Raw genomic sequence first — 21,731 nt, 5'->3', positions numbered from 1 at the left:
CTGCAGAAAAAGGTACTGATGACTATCTTAATTCCGGGACTATTTAATGTTAAACAAAATAAAGTCAGAAGGTGGGAAATAGAGATTCAGAAAGCTTGGAAGAAGAAAGGGAGAAGGGGCGAAATTTGAACTTTATAAATTTAAAGGACAGTGCTAAAAAGTGGAAAGGAATTTATTGTTTTGTCTACTTGCGGTTTTGCTGAAAAAGCCCCATCGTCACAGATTTGCAGCTCTCACAGTCAACACAGGAAATATGTCAAACATCGTGAGATCTTTTTACCAGTGAAAACGGGATTTGGTGGCAAGAAAAGCAGGAAGTGTCGGATGGAAAAGGGAAATCACTGAAGCAGCTAGCCTACTCTAGGACTACAATATCACAGAAAAACATCGGCGGCCTTTGCTAAGAGGTCAAAATTTAAACAAAGTTTTTTAAAGTGTTCGGGACATTAAAAATTGTTGAAGCTGACCGAGGTAACAATTATAAGGTAAATACTATTGGACATTATCGCTGATAATTATTTTAGAAGCCTTTTGAAGGATTTTTTTTTTAAAGGGAAGCAGAAAGTCGCGACCGCCATTTTGGAAGAAATAAAAACTTTAAAAATTAATATCTGAGCCCAGGAGGCTCTGAGGATGGCGAAATTAGGCTTATTGAAAAGGGCAAGTCTTACTGTATCAAACCTAATATTTTAAATTTAATTTGGAGAGGTCAAAATTTTCGGTGTTTTTTTAAATGTCAGAGCATAAGTTAACCCATGCAAGAACTGCCTCAATGGAGAAAATGCAAGAGCAATTAGAAGCAATGGAAGCCAGGATGATGAAAGGGGTGAGAGACATGATAACTGCTTCTAAAAAGGAAATTAGAAAAGATATTGAAGAGCTAAGGAAAGATATAGAAGATCTCAAAAACGAGACTGTGGTAACATCAAAGAAAGTGCAAGAGATGGAAGAGAGAGTGAAAGTGCATGATTCCACCTTGCTAAAAATGCAAGAAAAGGTGGCAATACATGACTGCAAATTGATGGAAACCCAGATACATCTGAGAGGAGTACCTGAGGACGAAGAGACTGATTTGAAAGGAGATATAATAAGAATAATTGCAGAATTTTTGGAGGAAGATCCTGAAGGAACTAGAAGCATGTATGACTATATGTATAGAGTGAACTCACTATATGCCAAGAAAAATAATCTTCCAAGAGATGTAGTTATAACATATATGACAAAAGAAATGGTGGGAAAAATCTTGAATAAAAATTTTGAAAAGGCATTGATAGTGGGAGGCAGCAGAGTAAGACTCATGAAAGAATTGTCAAGACAAGTGATAAATGACAGAAAAGCATACAAAAAATTGACAGAAAAACTACGTGACAATGAAATGAGGTATAGATGGATAATACCTGAAGATGTGAGCTTTGAGCTACAAGGAAAAAGGATTACAATTACAAGCACACAGGAACTGTGTAGGTTTTATGAAGAACATAAAGAATTTGCACCATGATGGATTACAAATTATTATCTTGGAATGTAAATGGACTAAATTCACCACAAAAAAGAAAGGCAACGTTTCATTGGATTAAAAAGCAAAATTGTAATATAGTTTGTTTACAAAAAGTACATATCAAACAAAAGGATTACAAATTTTTGTGGAATAAACAACTGGGACTAGAATTTTATTCATTGGCTGAACAGAAGAAAAGGAAAGTGATTTTCTATATTAAACAAGAATTGGAGCCGAAATTAGTGTTTAAAGATAAAGATGGAAGATTTGTAGCGGTAGAAATAATATTAAATGCAAAAAACCCCGTTGTTATTGGGACTGTATGCACCAAATGGTGCAAAGGATGCTTTTTTAAAAGACATTATACAACAATTTGATGAACTGACTTATGACCAAGTTTTGATAATGGGGGACTTTAATGGAACAATTAAGAACACACTGGATAGGTCTGGGGGGGGGGGGGAATAATAAGGAAGGAAAATTGCCAAAGTCTTTTTTTGAATTGGTCAAACAAAAAAAAATTGGAGGATATATGGAGGAAATTTAATCCTGAAGTGTGGAACTATACCTTTTTTTCAGCAAGACATAAAACTTTTTCCAGAATTGACATGTTGTGGGGCACTAAAGACTTAAGCCTTATAACAAAGAAAATAGAGATTTTACCTAAAATTGGGGCCGACCATAACCCAATAATGTGGATTACAAAATTGTCTAAGAAGTTCAGAAGATGGAGATTGAATGAAGATTTACTACAGAATAAATAGTGACATCTCTAGAAAATGAAACTAAAGCTTTCTTCCAAATAAACGATAAAGAGGATATAGAATTTCAGACGGTCTGGGATGCTTATAAAGCAGTAATGAGAGGAATATTGATTACATTGAATAACAAAGATAAGAGGGCAAAAGAAAAACAGATGTTGGACATTCAAAATGAAATAAAGAAAAAAGGGGAACTGAGAAAAAGGCCAGGGAAAAAGAAAATTATAAGGGAGATTACAATATTACAAACGCAAATGAGACATTTGTTAAATAAAGAACTGGAATAGAATCTGAAAAGATTGCAGCAGAAATCTTTCGAGGGAGCAAACAAACCCAGAAAATATTTGGCAACTGAAGAAAAAGAGGGAAAGTAAAATTATTAATAAAATTGTGGTGGATGAAAGAGAGGTGGTAGATCAAGGAATAAAAAGAGAATTCTTTAAGCATTACGCCAAGTTATTTAAAGGTGTTAAAAGAAGGAAAGAAAAGATGTATGAGTACTTACAAAAGATAAAAATAGCACCCTTAGCAGAAAATATGCGAAAAGTTTTGAACGACCAAACTGAAAAAATAGAAATTGAAGCAGCAATGCAATAAAAATGGAAAAGCACCTGGGCCAGATGGATATACAGATAAATTTTTTAAAACCCTCAAAGAGGAGTTAATCCCAAAACTTCAGGAATTGATGAATATGATAAGAACAAAAGGGAAAATACCAAATACGTGGAAGGAAGCTGTTATTTCGTTGATTCCAAAGGAAGATAGAGATGTTATGAACGTAAAAAATTATAGACCAATTTCATTATTAAATGATGACTATCAAATATATACAAGAATCTTGGCAGAACAGTTTAAACAATATTTGATAAACTTTATAAAGGAAGATCAAGCGGGGTTTCTTCCCAAAAGGCAAATAAGAGACAATATCAGAACTGTTGTAAATATTGTAGAATATTATGAAAGACATCCAGAAAAGGAAGTAGCATTATTCTTTGCGGACGCAGAGAAAGCATTTGACAATTTAAATTGGGATTTTATGTTTGCAGTAATGGAGAAAATGGAGCTGGGAGAAAGCTTTATAAGAATGATAAAAGCAATATATACTGAACAACGTGCAAGGCTATGTATAAATGCTGATCTTACGCCTAGGCAACATCATAGGTCCTGAACAGATTGGTTTCTCCAAAGGCAAATCTGCTATGGATCACTGCTGCACTCTGGCCTTCCTTGCTGAAAAATATATGCATACCGGGTCAAAAAAATTATACGCTGCCTTCATCGATTTGAAGGGTGCTTTTGATTCAATAGATAGAGCCCAACTATGGATCAAGCTAGGTCACCTGGGAATGGACCCTCGTCTGCTGTTTCTCTTGAGGAAACTTCATTCTAATACCTTTTGCCAAGTGAAATTTTCTTCTAGCGGTGACTTGACTAGTAAAATCCCAGTTAAACAAGGGGGTTAAACAAGGTTGCGTGCTGGCCCCGCATCTTTTAAATCTATTTTTAACTGACCTGGCACAATTTTTGAACCCTGTCAACGGTCATCCGCCTAAACTTACAGGCCGAGCGGTCCCCTTATTACTTTATGCCGATGACACTACCATCCTCTCTTGTACAAGAGTGGGCCTGCAAAGGTATTTGAATGCCTTTTATGACTACTGTAATTGTAATTCACTTACTATCAATTACACCAAATCTAAAGTAGTTGTCTTTTCAAACTGCTGGCGCCCACAGAGATGGTTTATTGGCAATTCAACAATCGAGCAAACAAAAAATTTTAAATACTTGGGGATCACTTTTAACCACAAGTTAAGCTGGGTTTCACATCATAACAACACCGTCAACTTGGCTAAATGTTCAGCTGCTCAAATTAAACAGTTTTTCTTTGCAAGGGGCAACCAATTAGTTCCAGCAGCTATTAAAGTGTTCAAAGCCAAAACGCTTGCCCAAATCCTCTATGGTATCCCTATTTGGATCTCAGCTTTTACCAGGAAAGTGGAGGGCATTCAAGCCTCATTCTTTAGACAAATTCTTGGTTTGCCAAAATGTGTGTCCTACTTTGCTCTCTGCTCTGAAGTGGGTCAGTCTTTGGTGAAGACAAAAGCCTGGATTGCAGTGTTTAAATTCTGGCTCAAAATTCATTTTAGAACAGATCCCAACAGCCTTCTTGATTGTATGAAAAGAGACCCATATATTTCATCCTGGACAGCAGTGCTTCTGTCTAAACTCAATCAATTGGGGTTAGAGGTAGATGATTTTTCTACCGCTGATGAGTCATATATCTTCAGATGTATTAAACTGAGACTATGGGAATCGGAGGAAACGAAATTACGGCCAACTGACCCTTATATTTGCTCTCCAGCTTCCTTAGGTCTTTATGCTTTTTGTGGCAAAATGCCCAATTATCTATCAGACCTAACCACTCCAAGTCATCGCAGGGCATTTATGTTGGCTAGACTAAACGCGTTTCCCTCCAAAGTTTTACAAGGGAGATATCAGCAAGTCCCTTTAGCCAACAGACTTTGCTCCTGTGGAGCAAATACCCCTGAATCAATCCAGCATATATTGCTTGATTGTTCTTTATACCATAACCTCCGTAAAGATTTATTTGGCAAGCTTTCTTTTTCTCCAGATTTGTCTATTCTGCCACCCTGTTATTATTTATTGAGTGATACTGAGGGGGTGGTTAGTGAGGCTGTGGCAAAATTTCTGGCTGACATCCTTAAATTTAATTCTGACCATGTTTGAATGCATCTGTAAGCTCGGTTTTATTTTGATTTTATCTCCAATGTTTAAATTTTTATATTCTGTGTATTTTTATCTGAATCTATTATGCCATTAAAGGTTTGGTATGAACATAAGACATGATAATTAGTAAAGGTACAAGACAAGGTTGTCCACTTTCCCCACTGTTGTTTATAATGACTCATGAAATATTACTGATGCAAATTCAAGAAGATAAAGAAATAGAAGGATTAAAAATAAAAGGATTTACTTACAAATACAGAGCATTTGCAGATTATATAATGTTTATAAATGAAAACCCCATACAAGTCACACCTTTGTTGTTAGCCAAAATACAAGAATATGAGGAGTTGGAAGGACTTTGTATTAATAAAGAAAAATCAAAACTTCTATGTAAAAATATGTAAATAAACAAGCAACAAGAATTGCAGAGACTAACAGGCTGTGAAGTTACCTCCAAAGTAAAATATTTGGGTGAAGAGACAACAAAGAAGAATATTGATTTGTTCAAAAATAATTATGAGAAGCTATGGCGTAAAATGGATTAAGATACGTTAAAGTGGAATAAACTTAATTTGTCACTGTTGGGTAGAATAGCTGCAATTAAAATGAATATTCTACCAAGAATAATGTATTTGTTTCAAACTATTCCGATTGTGAAAGACAGTAAACAATTTAATAGATGGCAAAGAAAAATTTCAGAGTTTGTGTGGGTGGGGAAGAAACCAAGAATTAAAATGAAAATTTTAACAGATGCAAAAAAGAGAGGCGGATTTCAATTACCAGACTTAAAATTATATCATGAAGCAGTTTGCTTAGTATGGATAAAAGAATGGATAATGTTGTTAAACAAAAAACTCTTAGCGTTGGAAGGTCATGGAAATAAATTTTGCTTGCACGCTTATATGTATTATGGGAAAAAAGATAGACGGCTTTTTCTCCACCATTATATAAGAAACAGCTTGCTAAACACATGGATGAAATATAAGAAATATGGAGAAAAGAGAAAACCGTTATGGATAGTGCCAGCAGAAGTGATAAAAATAACAGCTGAGACGGGTGAAGAAAAGTGGTTGTCATATAATCAACTATTAAAAATACAAAGTGGCAAAATAGAATTGAAAACTGCTGAAGAGCTGAATAATAAATATGATTGGTTTCAAATAAAGAGCTTGGTGGAGAATGACATTAAAACTGAAGGAATAAGAAAAGAGCAAACAGAAATGGAAAAAGTTCTGCTTGAAGACAACGAAAAAATAACTTCCAAAATTATATAAATTACTTTTAAAATGGTCTACGGAAGATGAAGTATTGAAATCTCAAATGATTAAGTGGGCAATTAATGTAAATAAAGAAATACAGATGGAAACTTGGGAATATCTGTGGAAGAACTCTATGAAGCTTTCAACGTGTTATAGTATTAGAGAGAACACACACAGAACAATGGTCACATTCAACAGCCAGTTTCCTTATCACTACCCTTCCAGGAAGCCCCACCAAACAATGGGCACACCCACAAACCTATTGCCCTTTCATCACACCCCCTCCAGCCTACAAATAGCAGCTCTCCAGCAGCCCTGGCCCCACTCAATGCACAGCAGCCAAGAAGGTCTGAGTGCCTGCTCCGGCTGCAACGCCACTGAGGATGTTCTCCGCAGCTAAGAACGAAACGTCTGGAAGGAAAACTTTCTCCAGTAGAACACGGCACTTGATCCCGAAAGAGTCTACAAACCCTAATTAGAGAGAACTGTTTTAAAATGATGTATAGATGATATATGACTCCTACGAAATTGGCAAAGATGAATAATAAGATGCCAGACAGATGTTGGAAATATAAAATAACATGAAGGTTCTTTCTACCATATGTGGTGGACTTGTGAAAGAACAAAAAAGTATTGGCAGATGTCAAAGATTTCAGGTTTTCACGGCTGGTAACATCATTAGGGTTTGTAGAGTCTTTCGGGATCAAGTAGATCAAGTTCTTTCGTGATCAAGTTCTCCAGTAGAACACGGCACTTGATCCCGAAAGACTCTACAAACCCTATTGGCAGATGATTCAACAAGAAATTTCTAGGATCTTGGGATATGAATTTAAGAAAGTTGCAGAGACTTTTCTGTTGGGATTACAAATGGAAAAATTTCCAAAAGAAGATAGAACTATAATTTGGTACTTGCTTTCAGCTGCTAGGACATTATATGCGCAGTTGTGGAAGCAAGAAAAAATACCAGAAAAATGGGATTGGATTGTAAAAGTTATGACATGGAGTGAAATGGACAAATGAACAAGAATTTTAAGAGACTATGATTTAGAAGTTTTTAAGATGGAGTGGAAAAAGTTTAGAAGATATGTAGAAAAAGAGTGGAAAATAAAAGGACATTGGACAATTTTTGATAATGATTAAGTCTTAGAAAAAAGAAGAATATTAATTTTTGTTTCTATTAGTTAAGGGTACCTTTAAACATTAGTACTTTAAGTAAATAACACCAACCGGGGTCAAGTAATGGGGGAAGGGGTGGGTAGAAAGTAATATATGAGATAGGTAAAAGAAGTTATTAATGATGCAAGAAATATAATTTGTTACCATATGTTACCAAATAAAATTGTTTTAACACATGCAGTCCCACATTTGGAATGTCACAAGCTTCTCACTGAAGAGGGTGGTGTGAACTGAAACTGTGGAAGGAGTATCATCTAGTCAAACAATGAATGTAAGGCTGCTTTTTTCACATCTGAGTCCTTTGCAAGCATCAATGTCCACCACATAGTGTTTGATTAATGTATCAGCCAAAGACCACATCACTGCTCTAAACACTTCATCAATACAAACACTATGGAGGAAAGCTGCCAACAAGGCAAAGGCCCTGGCAGAAGGAACACCAGCATGGAGATAACAGAGATTATTGGCTTCAACAATCCACTGCAAAAGAGTCTTGGAAAATGCAGTTGCGCCCTTATGAGGGCCCTAGTGACAAACAGAGAGAGCTCTTTGTGAAAACATTTTGTATGTTATAAATAATATAATAAAGCTCTTTTACGATCCAGTATATGGAGTGCTTTCTCACCTGGTGAGAAGTGGGTTCAGGAAAAAGGCAGACAGTGCAATGACCTGGGGGAAGTAAAATTTGGAGGTAGCCTTAGGTTAAAAAACAGAGGAAAGACCAAAAGACAACCCTCCCAGGGAAGAACTGGACATATAGGGGCTCCAACCTAAGGGTGCCCAACTCTACAACCCTGCACAAAGAGGTGATAGTTACAGGAAACGAGTGATAAAATGGTGTGCAAGCATGTAGCTAAGGGTTCAGAGGGAGGCAGCATCAATCTAGAAAGTACAAGGGAAAGACTCAATTGAGGAATTGGGCGGACTATGGGAGGGTAAAGATTATTTAACACTTTCCAGAAATGTTTAGATGTGAAGTGCCACCAGCAAAATCATGGGAGGCAGAGATCACAGCAAGGTGTACCTTAACAGACAATGGGGAGAGGCTCAAGGTCTTAAAATATAACAAGTATTCTAAAATTACAGGCACTGGGCATGACAAACTATCCTGTTCAGTAGTTGAGAGCGATGTGCTGAAACTCTGTCATTTATAACCATAGGATTTACAAGTGGAAGCCCTTTGTGAAGGCATCTTGAAAAGAAGTCACGTGGGAATGTGCAGGAAACATTCTCAGTTGTAGCTTCTGAATGCTGTGATGCCACAGGGAGCCCTTGAGTAGGAAGTCTGGGGTGGGAGGAAGGTGATGAAATCAACCCTGGGACGGGGACAGCAGGAAGGAGAAACAAGGCTGATACAGTCAGAAGGGTGCTATCACAATGCAGGGGGGATCAACTCTCAAGCTATCTTGGCAAGAATCTTCCCCAGTCAGAAAGTCTTATTTCCTCTGGCCTTCAGGGCAGACTGCTGACAGAAGCAACAAGATTTCATATTGTGATACTTCCCAAAGCATAAAAGACAAAGTGAGCGTTTGTCAGTTTGAAGCATTTTAGTACCACATTGGGTGCATTTTTTAAACAAAGCCTTCTGAGATATACTTCTGAAATAGAGGAAATGACAGAGAGTTTATTTTTTTTCTTTAGGGAAAAAAAGCAAACTAGAATATGTAGGAAACAATGAAAAAGACAACTGAGTGAAGATCAACAAAGGAAAAACATGCGGTACACAAAGCTAAACTAAGGTCCTCTCTGACTGGCAGGTTAAAGAGAACTGAGCGAAAATGGCGCTCCTCCCTCATGGTGTGTCTTGGTTAGGGGTGGGGGGAGAACATCCTTTATAGCTCTAAAAAGCTAGAAGTTCTCTTCCAGCAGACCTACACAGTCCCAAATGTGGGACTACATGGAAGGCTGAAGACAAACTTAAATTCTCTCCCTTCCACACAACTGCATTTTCAGGCATATGTATATATGTCAGTAAGGTTAAATCCTCAGAGATTTATACTAAGAACTTACTGTTGTATACATACTGCTGTTGACCAAGCCTTATCCTTCCATATTAATGAGTATTTGTATATGAACATATGAAGACATTTTATACTGAATCAGACTCTTTTGAAGTCAGTGTTTTTTCCTCTGACTGGAAGTGGCTCTCAAACAGAGGTCTTACATAAACCCTATTACCTGATCCTTTCAATAGAAAATGCAGAGTGATTGAACCTGGAACCTTTTGCTTGCCAAGTAGATGTTCCACCTCTTAGCCACAGTCTCTCCTCTCAAATATCACCTCCAAAGCTTCTGCCTACATCCTGCTTCTCCCATGTAGGGATCAAACCAGGAGCCATGGAAAGGATACATCAGTACCTTTCCACTGAGCCATGCCTGTCTAAACAGCAAACCTTTCTTTTCAAATACTGCTTTCTCTTCCCACTTTGAAATACAATGGAACCTCACTCTTAAGAGTATTATGGAAACTAGAACTTTTTTGGTAGACAAAGCACAGCAGGAACTCATTTGCATATTAGGCCACACACCCTGACACCCATTGTTTCACAGGGGGCTTTTTGTGGACAAAGCCCAGCAGGGACTCATTTACATATTAGGCCACACCCCCTGGTGCCAAGCCAGCCGGAACTGCATTCCTGCGCATTCCTGCTAAAAAAACAAGCCCTGATGGAAACTGAGGATCTTGAATACACATAAACACATGAAGCTGCCTTAATCTTCAAAGACTTGCTAGTTAGAAGTAAAATGACAGAATCAACACCAGTTAGAACTACTGTGGATAAGATGACTCCAAAGGCAATTCTCGTTTGAGAAATGTGCAGTTTGTTTTCTGTCTCTCAAAACAAATGTATTTCAGGAGTCAACTACCAGGAAATTATTATATAGGACCAGGGCTTTTTTTGTAGAAAAAGCCCAGCAGGAACTCAATACTATGCAAGTCCAAAACTCTGACATCACCATCATTTGCTAACTAGACCACACCTCTGACATCACCAAAAGTGCTATAATCTTTTTTGAGGTGTGGTAACCAGAACTGTATGGTGTACAATTCTGGTCACCACACCTAAAAAAAGATATTATAGCATTGAAAAAAGTCCAGGAAAAAATATATATAGCCATCCCAGAAAAAAAAAAATCAAATTCCAGCATACTACTTGATCCCAAGAGCCAGCATGGTGTAGTACTTTAAAAAAAAGAAAGAAAAAGAAATAAAGCAAATAGACAGGGAAAAAGACTGACTGACCGAAAAAGAGAGAGAAAGAGAGAGAGACTGACACAAGATCACACAACAAGTTTTCTGACTGCAAGGATTTCTGGTTTCCTCAGTCCTTGTCCGACACTATAAGAAGAAGAAGACTGCAGATTTATACCCCGCCCTTCTCTCTGAATCAAAGCAGCTTACAATCTCCTATATCTTCGCCCCCAACAGACATCCTATGAGGTGGGTGGGGCTGAGAGGGCTCTCACAAACCTCATCGGACACTGGGACATTGGGAGGCCCCTATGCACGTGCGGCTGGCCTCCCTGGAGGTCGGGAGGCCCCCGCACATGCATGGCTGGCCTCTCCAAACCCTGCCAGCCAGTGGGGGAAGCTGCCTGGGCTGAGCGGGAATGCTGGCCTAGACAGCCGGAACGCTGCCTGGGCCAGCCGGAATGGCATTCTGGTGCGTCCTGGCTAAAAAAAAAAAAAAAGCCCTGTATAGGACCATGTGTAAGCTGCAATTGCAAAAGTGTGATTTATGCTATACACAATGCACTTGTGGATTAATATATGTAGGTATGACAAGATCTATTAAAGTTGCATTAGGCTACAGAGAATGCAGGACCCACATTCTATAGCCTTAAAGCACTCCGACAAAGAGATTAAGTCTGGGGTCACTGAAAGTCTATAGGCATTTGATTTGAGGTGCAACAGTTTCTGAAGAGGAAAGAAACATTCTAAATTCATACAATGAACACTCTGATGCCACGCAGCTTACACACGATAAGTCATTTCAGTAGGCTCTGTGTATAACAGGACTATTGTTGCTTGCTATTGGTGATGATGCAACTTTGATTCAGGTGTGGCAATTACCTTTTGCTGTATTGCATCATCTTTCCCTTCTAATCACCTTGCACTTTAAAGTATCAATATGGGACGGTATTAGAGATTGCTCGATGCATTTGGTTTCATCTATATGACTATACATTTTCAATATTTTCTGGTATTTTAGTGGTATCTTTGTATTTTAGTGAGCATTTTATTATTTATTTATTATTTAGTTAGTTAGTCATCTGAAATTAATTGATAGTATTTTTTTCTATATATTCTAGAATTTGGACAACTATTTCTGGTGGTCGTAATTAATTATAACAACAAAGAGAGATACCCATTCCATGTAAAAGGGTTTTTTTTATATCTGGTAACTTCAATATATTTAGTCATTAACCTTAACATTATATTTGCTTTAAATTTTTTATAAAATATGCAATCATCAATCTAAAATATTTGTGTGTTTTTTTCTTTTCAGTGCTTTGTAATTTTAACACTTAACACTGAATGATGTGTATTGCACAAATTTAAACCACTAAGGAAAGCCTCCCAAGTCGCTTATGCAAGGGACAGGGTATAAATCAATGGAAATAAATAAATAATAATATGTTGAGTAGATGTATTTGCTATCATCAATAATTCTACCCGATCATAGGAAACACGCTTGTAAATGTCTGACATCCTCATGTGTATAAGTGTAATTTTTTAAGAAAGGTTTTTTGCAATAGTGAAATGTATCTGAATATGTAACTGAATAACATTTTATGCCCTGTTTTTAATATTTACTATTTGATTAACGATTCTTTAATTTAATATCATTTTAACTTTTTAGGGATTTACCTTGATATATCTACATACAAGTTTTTCTTCCTTTTTTCAACCTCTTTGGTTACCTGAGTTGTTCTAGGTTGATCCCCTCACATCTTTTCTTCATTTTCATTATCTTATACTGAATCAGGCCATTAGTCATCAAATTCAGTACTGTCTACTCACACTGACAGTGACTCTCCAAGGTCTTAGGTCTCTTACATCACCTACTACTTGATCCTTTCAACTTGATCCTTCTAGCAGGAGCTCCTCTGCATATTAGGACACACACCCCTGAGGTAGCCAATCATCCTGGAGCTTACAGTAGGCCCTGTACTAAGAACCCTGTAAGCTCTTGGAGGATTGGCTACGTCAGGGGGGTATGGCCTAATATGCAGAGGAACTCCTGCTAGAAAAAGAGCCCTGACCTTCTGAATGCAAAGCAAATGGTCTGCCCCTGAGCTACAGATCCTGAATGAACACTTACCTTAGCTGCAGAAAGAGCATGTTCCTGTTCCATGAAATTTATGTCAGCATCATATTTGCCTTTGAGCTGTTGAACGTTCTGCTCACAATCTTGTACAATATGTTCTTTCTCTTTTTGAAGTGAGTTGCATCTACAAATATTGCAAGGGAAAAATAAATGTGTGGATAACCTATACAGAATTACTGCTTCTTCCCTTTATTGTTCTACAATTTGAGCAGAATTCAATTCCTGTCTACGTTTTCAGGTTTATTAACAAAATAATAAACATACAGTAATTTTATAAGATAATCAAGAAAAACCACATGTGGTTTAGGTATTTCAATAACTAGACAGAGCTCATCAAATCCCAGTTAAGGAAACCAAATGAATCAAATTCTCTTTACCTATTACTGTGAGGAAAAACCCCCTTACAGAACATCGTGATCACCAACTTGGTTGCCAGAGCACCTGGAGAAGTGACTCACACATGTCTGGCCAGAGAGTGTGGGTAAACCTATCCAGAGGCAAAAGGGACTTATGTAGTACTAGCAGCCATAACGCTACAAAGGCACTCTAGACCGGTGCCCACCAGAAGAACGGATGGTTTCCCGTCGTTCCGTATGACGTCCATCCCAGCTATGGAGTGGAAGAGACTATCCAGGCGAATGGTTTTGAAGCACTGACCATGGAATCCACCGTGGAGGGCTAACACCACACGCAGCCATCTTCCTACCAGGCTTGACTCCATTCCAGCGAAGCGGACGGCTCACGTGCACACCGGATGTCACCGGTGCCTGCAAGCAACCTACCCCACCCCAGGAGTGGTTAATTGTCCAACTGCCACTTTCTTTGTTTGACGGAACTCAAGACAAAGACTAGTGCCAAGGAGAAGACAGAAGAAGAGGAAGACCATCTTCAGCCAGACCCAAGTTCCTTTGTACAAACTGGGTGTTACCTAGGCCATGATTTGACTCTCTATTGTCACCCTTTTAGATAAGTGTAATAGTACTAAGTATCTCCCCACCCAAGTAATCTCTCTATTCTTCTTCCCAACTGTCATCTTGGAGCCTCCCCCTGGTCCATTTCAACCTGAAAGTTCATTCAGGTATCCAGGATCCAAGCCAGTCCATTGGTCAAGAACAAGCACCCAATTAGGTGCCACCAGTGAACTTTCTATTGGTTGTCACAGTAGTCCAGCCCTTATGGTCACTGCGAAACCTCCCCTTTTCATGAGGTCATGCACCAGCTGACCACCTTCCTCCTCTCTCGTACCTCCCATCCCCTAAGGGATCAAGAGAGTCCTTATAATCTGTGGACTAGCTACCCACAGGTGTGCTTCTAGCAGTATCCCAATTTCCGCTGCATAGATCCATCCCCGATTCTAATGCCAAATTTCGGGTCCCTTCTCCCACTTCCTTGCTCGTCGCCATTGGAGCCTTCCTTGAAGACTACAATAGGTAAATATCGCCCTGTTTGTCTACCCATATGTTCCCCTGTCTCTCTATCTAAGTTTCCTAGGACTGAATGTGTATTTTTATGAGTATTTTATCTTGTATGGAAGCCTATATTTTTCTTAATAAATTATAATTGTTTTATTTAGAGTCCCTAATATTTTAAGCATTACTTTTCTGGATGTGGAATCCTGCATACACAGGTAAAAAGATCCTGAGTGAGCCAGGTGCCCACCTGACAATTCCCCAACCTCATTTTGAGGGCATTTTGGCTTACATTACTTGCAAATTGTACAAGCAAAAAGAAATGTAGATTTGAAGCAGTTGGAAAGACTGTCTGAAGCACCATCAGTTCAAGGGCTTCTTTGTACAATCAAGATCTGGATATTATTTCAGAACTCTTATCCTACAGTAATAATCCCAAAGTATTAAAACAAGGATTTCTACAGTCATTGGGGAACCAAGTTAATATGATGAAGAGTGGAGGAGGAGAATTGGAATGGAGCCCTTCTGCTGTGGGGATAAAATAATCCTCCATACTGTGGCTTGGATCCCACAATAATTCTGTGATGATGGAAGGGACAGGGCTGAAATTCAAAGTGCCCACCAAAATGTGACTCTAGGGGACAGTAGACATCCCAGAGCAGCATCATAGAATGGTTGGTGGTCTATCACTGAAAGATGGAACCAGTAAAAATCACCCTCCTTTAGGCTAGTGGAAATTCTCCAGAGAATCCAGGCCAGTTTTCCTAAAATCAGGACACCCAAAAGCAGAAAAAAGTACCCACATGATACTTGGACATTTTTCCCAAAGGCCAAACACCCGGTCACTTTGAGGGAAAGAGAGAACTGACAATAGAAATTGGTATAAGGGGGGAAAGTTGAATCCCAGATTGCTAGAGCATCCACACACGAAACCATAGTTTTCCTTTAATTGCTAGAGCATCCTGGTGTGATGACAGCACTTCTGGGTGATGTCACTGCAAAATGCGCACGGCGCATAATGGAGCTCTTTGGGGGTGAGGATCCCCCCCAGCGGCCCGCTCCATGTAAGTGGGTTTGGGGCCCTGAAACCCTAGCAGGACAAGAAGGGGTGATTATCCCACAACTGATAAGGTAAAACATACTAACAAGCTGGTAAAAGTCAAGACAAACAAAATTAGTATATATATAACAATCACAGAAGTTAAGAATAATGTTTTTAAAAGGTGCAGAACTGTATACCTTGGGTAACAGATATAAAACAAAAGCATTTTGTTTATTACCTTGTCTTGGCTTCCTGAAGTTCAGTGCATGCAGCCCGGTACAACTGTTCCAGATTAGTCTTTTCTTGAAATAATTTCTGATGCTGCAAATTGCTGCTTTCAGCTTCCATAGTCAACTGATGGACACGTGTTTCCAGCTCTTTGACCATCTGGTTCTAAATTAATACACTGTTGTTAAGACTCCATTACAAATAACCCCACATACCCCTTTCAATGGGTGATCCAGAGTACACCATAATTAGAGAAGCAAAAATGTCAGAATTATGAAGGTTTCAAACAAAGTGGGTGACAAACAATATCAGAACAGAAAGGTGAATAGTAATGGGTGAGGAGGGCCATGGCAGGACAGAGAGCCTGTGTTCACTGAAGTCAGCCAAGCATTCTACAGAATATGGCCTGAGAGATTGTCTTCACACCCCGTTTTACCACCTAGCCTAATGCACAGTTCTGGAAAACTTAAAGCAGTGGCATCAAATGTCCACCCTGTGAAACAAAATTAGTCCACCCAGGGCTCTAAAAATGCCTTTGGGGCACTTTTCTCCCCCCACCTCCCCCTCCTGTCATCCCCTTTGAAGCTCTGAGGCTGCAGAACTTCCCAGCTCCTTCTTCCTTGTCTTTGTAGACTGAAGCAGGAGGCAAAGCTGCTAAGAAAATGCAGAACGGATTTTCCATTAAGGTCTCTGGGCCCTCTAGGCCCAAAGATCTTAATGGAAAATCCATTCCACATTTTCCTTGCAACTTTGTCTGTGCTGCAGTGTTTCTATGGCCAGCTGAAGATGTTGTTTCATGGAGTTGTGTCCTTGCAAATAAAGGGTTGATGCTTAGAGCCAGCTTGTCTCTGCCCAATGGAGATGAGAACTGGTGCCTAGTGAGTATTCTAACCTGGGAACCCACAGCCAATGGAAGAAATTACACTGGAGAGCCATAGTCAATCTGAATAGACTGGTGGGGGGAGAAGCTTTCAATGCCATTTTATTGTTTTCCAAGGCTCAGAGCATTTTATATTTTTAGTTTCTGCTGTGATCCTTGTGCATTTTCTTGATGTTTTATTTTAATTGTATTGCCAAATCCCAATATTCCTCCGCCTTTTATGTTTTCCCAAGCTCAGAGCATTTATATTTTTAATTTCTCCTGCATCACCACCTCACACTATTTTCTCTTTTTCTCCTCTTAGCAACTCATAAATCCTCATCCTTCCCTACTTCCTTCTTTCACACCCACCCACCCACCCAACCAATCCAACTTAATTTATACCCTGCCTTTCTTTACAATGGGGATACATAGGCAATTTGCATCATTCTCCTCTCCCTCATTTTATCCGCACAAAACCCCTGTAAAATAGGTTAGGCTGAGAACGTGTAACTAGAGAAAGGTAAATCCAGTTAATATCCACAGCAGAATGGGAATTTGAGGTTAAAGTCTGTAACTGTAATCAATACAATGCACTGCCTTTATTGGGATGACTGTTGCTAAACAGCACCAATGAGCCAGGCCTGGGTAGTCAAGCAATTTTGGAGGTAACAAGTTGTCTGGTGTCATGGGTGCTGGGGGCCCTGCAGAAGAAGCCGAGCCTGCAGAAGAAACTGTGCCCCTGCCACCTGCACCAGTGCCCCTGCCTCCTGCTGGAGAAGATCCAAGCCCCCCTGGCTCGTGTGCGTGACCGCCTTCGTCAGGACCTCAGGGATTGGAGGAGGGTGGCACGCTCACAAGCAAGACGCCCCCTGAGCCCTGAGTTTTGAAAGGATTCTGGCCCTTCTAGGAGTGAGGGTGCTTGAGTCCCAGCAGGATCCTGGCTGCCCTCTGAGTCAGCAATTAGCCCAAATGGGCAACAGACAGCAGAGGGCTATATAGCTGTAGGCTTTGAGAGAAGGCTTTGTGGAAGCAACTAGTCATCTACCTGACGTCCTAGCATCCACTTCGGCTTTTGACTTTGGACCTCCTGACCTTGGCTTGACTTCTGGACCCCCTGACTATGGCTTCTGAACCTCTGACCTACGATACCTGGATGACGATTTGGCTTTGGCACCTTGGACACTCTTGCTCACCGGTTACAGATCTTGGACTGCCCCTGGACTTCGCCTGGCCTGGCCCCAGCTCGTGACAGATTACTTCCACCCACACAAACACCCATTCCACAGGATGGATGCTGAAGCAAGTGGAACCGCAGGACTACTGGCTGCCCTCCAAGCCCAGGTACAGCAGCTGACACAGGCAGTAGTGCACTTGCAGCAACAGCCTGCAGCCAGTGCTCCAGCCAAGTGCCCAGTTCCCCCACCTGACAGATTTGGGGGTGCCGTGGAAGAATTTCCTGCTTTCCTGGCACAGTGTCAGCTGTACTTTGAACTAAGAGCATGGGACTTCCCCAATGACAAGACGAAGGTGTGTTTTATCATTAGTCTGTTAAAGGGGCAGGCGGCCAAGTGGGCCACACCCTTACTGGTTGGGTCCTCTCCCCTACTGACTGATTACCAGGGGTTTGAGGCCCACCTGTCTGCTGCCTTCTCCAACCCAGTCCAAGCAGCCACAGCCAACCGGAAAATCAGGGCCCTGAAACAAGGCCAGTCCTCGGTGGCTCAGTATGCCACCGAATTCAAGCTCCTGGCCCAAGACTTGGCGTGGAATGAGGCTGCTCAGATGGACCAGTTTACCGAGGGGTTGGCAGAGGAAGTCCTGGACGAACTGGCCAGGGTGGAGCGGCCCCCCACGCTCCAGGAACTTATCACCCTCTGCCTCCGCATCGATGGCCGCCTGGAAAGTCGCCGCCAAGCCAAGACCCGAGGGCGCCAGCTCCCTGCACCATGCCACTTGGCTCCTCTCCCATCCCCAGCTAGTACCAGAGACGAGGGTGAGCCTATGCAGCTTGGAGCTGCTCGACCCCGCCTGACTCCAGAAGAAAAGGCCAGACGCCGCACGCAGAACCTGTGCCTCTACTGCAGCACGGCAGGCCACTATGCCTCTGGCTGCCCTGCTAAACATCGGATACCCGGACCTACATTGCCACCGCCGCCAAAAGGCCAGCCCCAGGCGTAAGTGGACCCTCCAGCCTGGGGCGACTAGCTGGGTACTCCGAACAACAGGCTGATACCCCGGGCCCGTTCCTGCTACCAGTCAAACTCCGTCTGCCCGATGGACGCTGGCTGTTCGTGTATGCCATGCTGGACTCGGGAGCGGCCCACTGTTTCGTAGATGCCGCCTTTGTAAAGCAGCACCAGATCCCAGTGCAGCCAAAAGAGATTCCGACGCTGGTGGAGGCTATTGATGGGCGCCTCCTCCATTCTGGCCCCGTCACCTAGGAGACCTGTCCCATAACCTTCCACGTTCAGCAGCACCAAGAACAGCTGCAGTTTGATGTCGCCCGCATGCCTCGCTTCCCGCTGATTCTAGGCCTTTCCTGGCTGAAGCTGCACAACCCCATCGTGGACTGGGCCCAGCAGGAACTACGCTTCTGAGACCCATGCCCCCATCTGACTCCTCCCACCACTCTAGCAGCCGGCATCCCGAGTGGTGGTCCTCAGCTCCCTCAGAAGTATGCAGATTTCGCCGATGTCTTTGAAGAGACAGGAGCAGATCAGCTTCCCCCTCACCGACCCTATGACTGTGCCATTGATTTGGTACCTGGGGCACCACTCCCGGTGAGGCGTCTGTACCCAATGTCGGAGCCTGAGTTGGCAGCTTTGCGAGACTACCTGGACAAGAACCTGAAACGCGGATTCATCTGACCCTCAACTTCTCCCCTGTCTGCTCCAGTCCTCTTAGTGAAAAAGAAAAGTGGGGAGCTCCGGCTGTGCAATGACTACCGGGCCCTGAACAAGATCACCATCCGCGACCGGTACCCTCTACCACTGATCCCTGAACTCTTGGATCGTTTAAAGGGGGCCCAAATCTACACCAAGCTGGACCTCCGCGGAGCGTACAATTTGGTGCGCATACGGCCCGGAGACGAATGGAAGACCGCGTTTGGGACCCGATACGGGCAGTACGAGCACCTGGTGATGCCCTTCGGCTTGACCAACGCCCCCGCTGTCTTCCAGAGGTTCATGAATGATGTATTCCGGGACTTGCTCGACGGCTTCGCGATCATATACCTGGATGACATCCTAATTTACTCCCGCAATCCTGCCCAGCACGCCGAGCACGTCTGCCAGGTCCTGCAGCGCCTACGAGCCCATGGCCTCTACGCCAAGCTGGAGAAGTGCGACTTTGACCTGTGCTCCGTCGAGTTCCTTGGTCACATTGTGTCACCGCAGGGAATCCTCATGGACTCGAAAAAAGTGGAAGCGGTCCTGACCTGGCAGGCCCCTCAGAATCGCAAAGACCTGCAGCGGTTCCTTGGTTTCTCCAACTACTATCGGCAATTCATCCCGGCCTATGCATCTCTAACCACGCCCCTGACTCAACTACTCCGCCCCAAAGAACCTTTCCACTGGTCCCCAGAGGCCGATAACGCCTTCCCCACCCTGAAGACCCGCTTTGCCACCGGGCACTCCTGAGATACCCCGACCCCCAGCTTCCCTTTACAGTGGAAGCTGATGCCTCCAACGTGGCCCTGGGAGCAGTGCTGTCCCAGCGCGAGGAGCCGTCCCAGCCACTCCAGCCCTGCGCCTATTACTCACGCCAGCTCACTGCTGCGGAGAGGAACTACACCATCTGGGAGAGGGAGTTGCTCGTGATCAAGGTGGCTTTTGAGGTTTGGAGACATTACCTTGAAGGGGCTCGCCACCCTGTCCAAGTGCTCACCGACCACCGGAACTTGGAGCATCTCCAGACCACCCGCCGTCTCAACCAGCGCCAGATCCGGTGGTCCCTATTCTTCTCCCGCTTTGACTTCAAGATCACCTACATCCCCCATACCCAGAACCGGAAAGCAGATGCACTCTCCCGGAAACCGGAATACGCTCCTGCTTCGACCGAGACCGCGCCTACTGCTCCCATCCTGCCACCCTCAGTGTTTGCAGCCACCTCCACTTCACCAGCACTCGTGGAGGACATTCGTGCTACCCAGGCCAATGATCCCTGGGTCCAACAACACCTCCAGGCACTCCAACATGGCTCAACAGGTGAGTTCACGACTCGAGGCGGCCTCTTGCTACACCGCGAACGCCTCTATGTGCCACCCGGGCCCTTGCGGGCAGAAGTACTACGCATGACCCACGAAGCGTTACCCGCTGGGCACTTTGGACAACATAAGACCACCCACTTGCTGACACGGGAATTCTGGTGGCCACGAGTTCGCTCTGATGTTGCCCGTTATGTCAATTCCTGTGACGTCTGCCGACAGGCCAAAGACATCCCAGCCAAACCCCCAGGATTGTTACAGCCCTTGCCCACACCCTCAGGACCCTGGGATACCATCTCAATGGACTTCATCACAGAACTTCCGCGATCCAAGGGTCAGACTTGCATCTTAGTGGTCATCGACCTGTTTACAAAGATGGCCCACTTCATTCCGTGCCCGAAACTTCCCACAGCTCAGGAGACGGCCCAGCTCTACCTGCAACACATCTTTCGTCTGCACGGACTCCCAGCCCACCTGATCTCAGACCGGGGCTCCCAGTTCTCCTCTCGGTTCTGGCAAGCCCTCCATTCCAGCCTGGGTACTCGAGTGCACCTGTCCTCAGCCTACCACCCACAGACAGATGGTCAGACAGAGCGCACCAATGCCACGCTAGAGCAATATCTCCGCTGTTACACCTGTTACCAGCAGGATGACTGGACCACCCTGTTGCCCCTAGCGGAATTTGCATACAACAACGCAGTCCATTCATCCACCCAAATGACCCCGTTTGCTGCAACCTACGGGCACCACCCTCGGTTCTTCCCGGCGATCCTGCCACCCACGAATGTCCCCGCCGTCGATGCCTACCTGCAAGAACTCCGTGCCAGCCAAGACTTGCTCCGAGAGCAGCTACAGCGGGCCAAGGAGGCGTATAAACTGGCTGCGGACCGGAAGAGGCAAGAAGGCCCTCCAGTGCAGCTGGGGGATCAGGTGTGGCTCTCGACTCACTACCTGCGCCGGCCTGGTCGGTCGCACAAGCTGGATGCACGGTTCATTGGACCCTACCCCGTCATAGAACAAATAAACCCCGTTGCCTTCAGGCTCCAGTTGCCACCCCACCTCCGCATTCACCCTGTGTTTCATCGCTCCCTCCTTGTTCCGGCTGCACCCCCTGACCCAGCTCGGCCTCCTTCCCCACTGCCGCCACCACCGGTGCTGGTGGATGACGAAGAAGAATATGAGGTGCGCCAGATCCTGGACTCCCGGTACCA

General features: G+C 43.1%; 1 protein-coding gene across 2 annotated transcripts in view; it reads right to left on the bottom strand.

Annotated features, from left to right (window-relative positions):
• CEP112 (centrosomal protein 112) overlaps window positions 1-21,731 on the bottom strand; it is a 507,150-nt gene that overhangs the window by 373,229 nt on the left and 112,190 nt on the right. For both annotated transcript variants that reach the window (XM_060252333.1, XM_060252332.1), the window contains exons 13-14: window positions 15,465-15,619; window positions 12,770-12,899 (exon numbers count right to left, since the gene is read on the bottom strand). In XM_060252333.1, coding sequence (XP_060108316.1) covers window positions 12,770-12,899; window positions 15,465-15,619 — 285 coding nt within the window. The remainder of the gene's footprint in view (window positions 1-12,769; window positions 12,900-15,464; window positions 15,620-21,731) is intronic.

This window comes from Heteronotia binoei, chromosome 13, assembly GCF_032191835.1.
Source record: "Heteronotia binoei isolate CCM8104 ecotype False Entrance Well chromosome 13, APGP_CSIRO_Hbin_v1, whole genome shotgun sequence".
NCBI lineage: Eukaryota > Metazoa > Chordata > Lepidosauria > Squamata > Gekkonidae > Heteronotia > Heteronotia binoei.
This window is presented reverse-complemented; position numbering and strand designations above follow the sequence as displayed.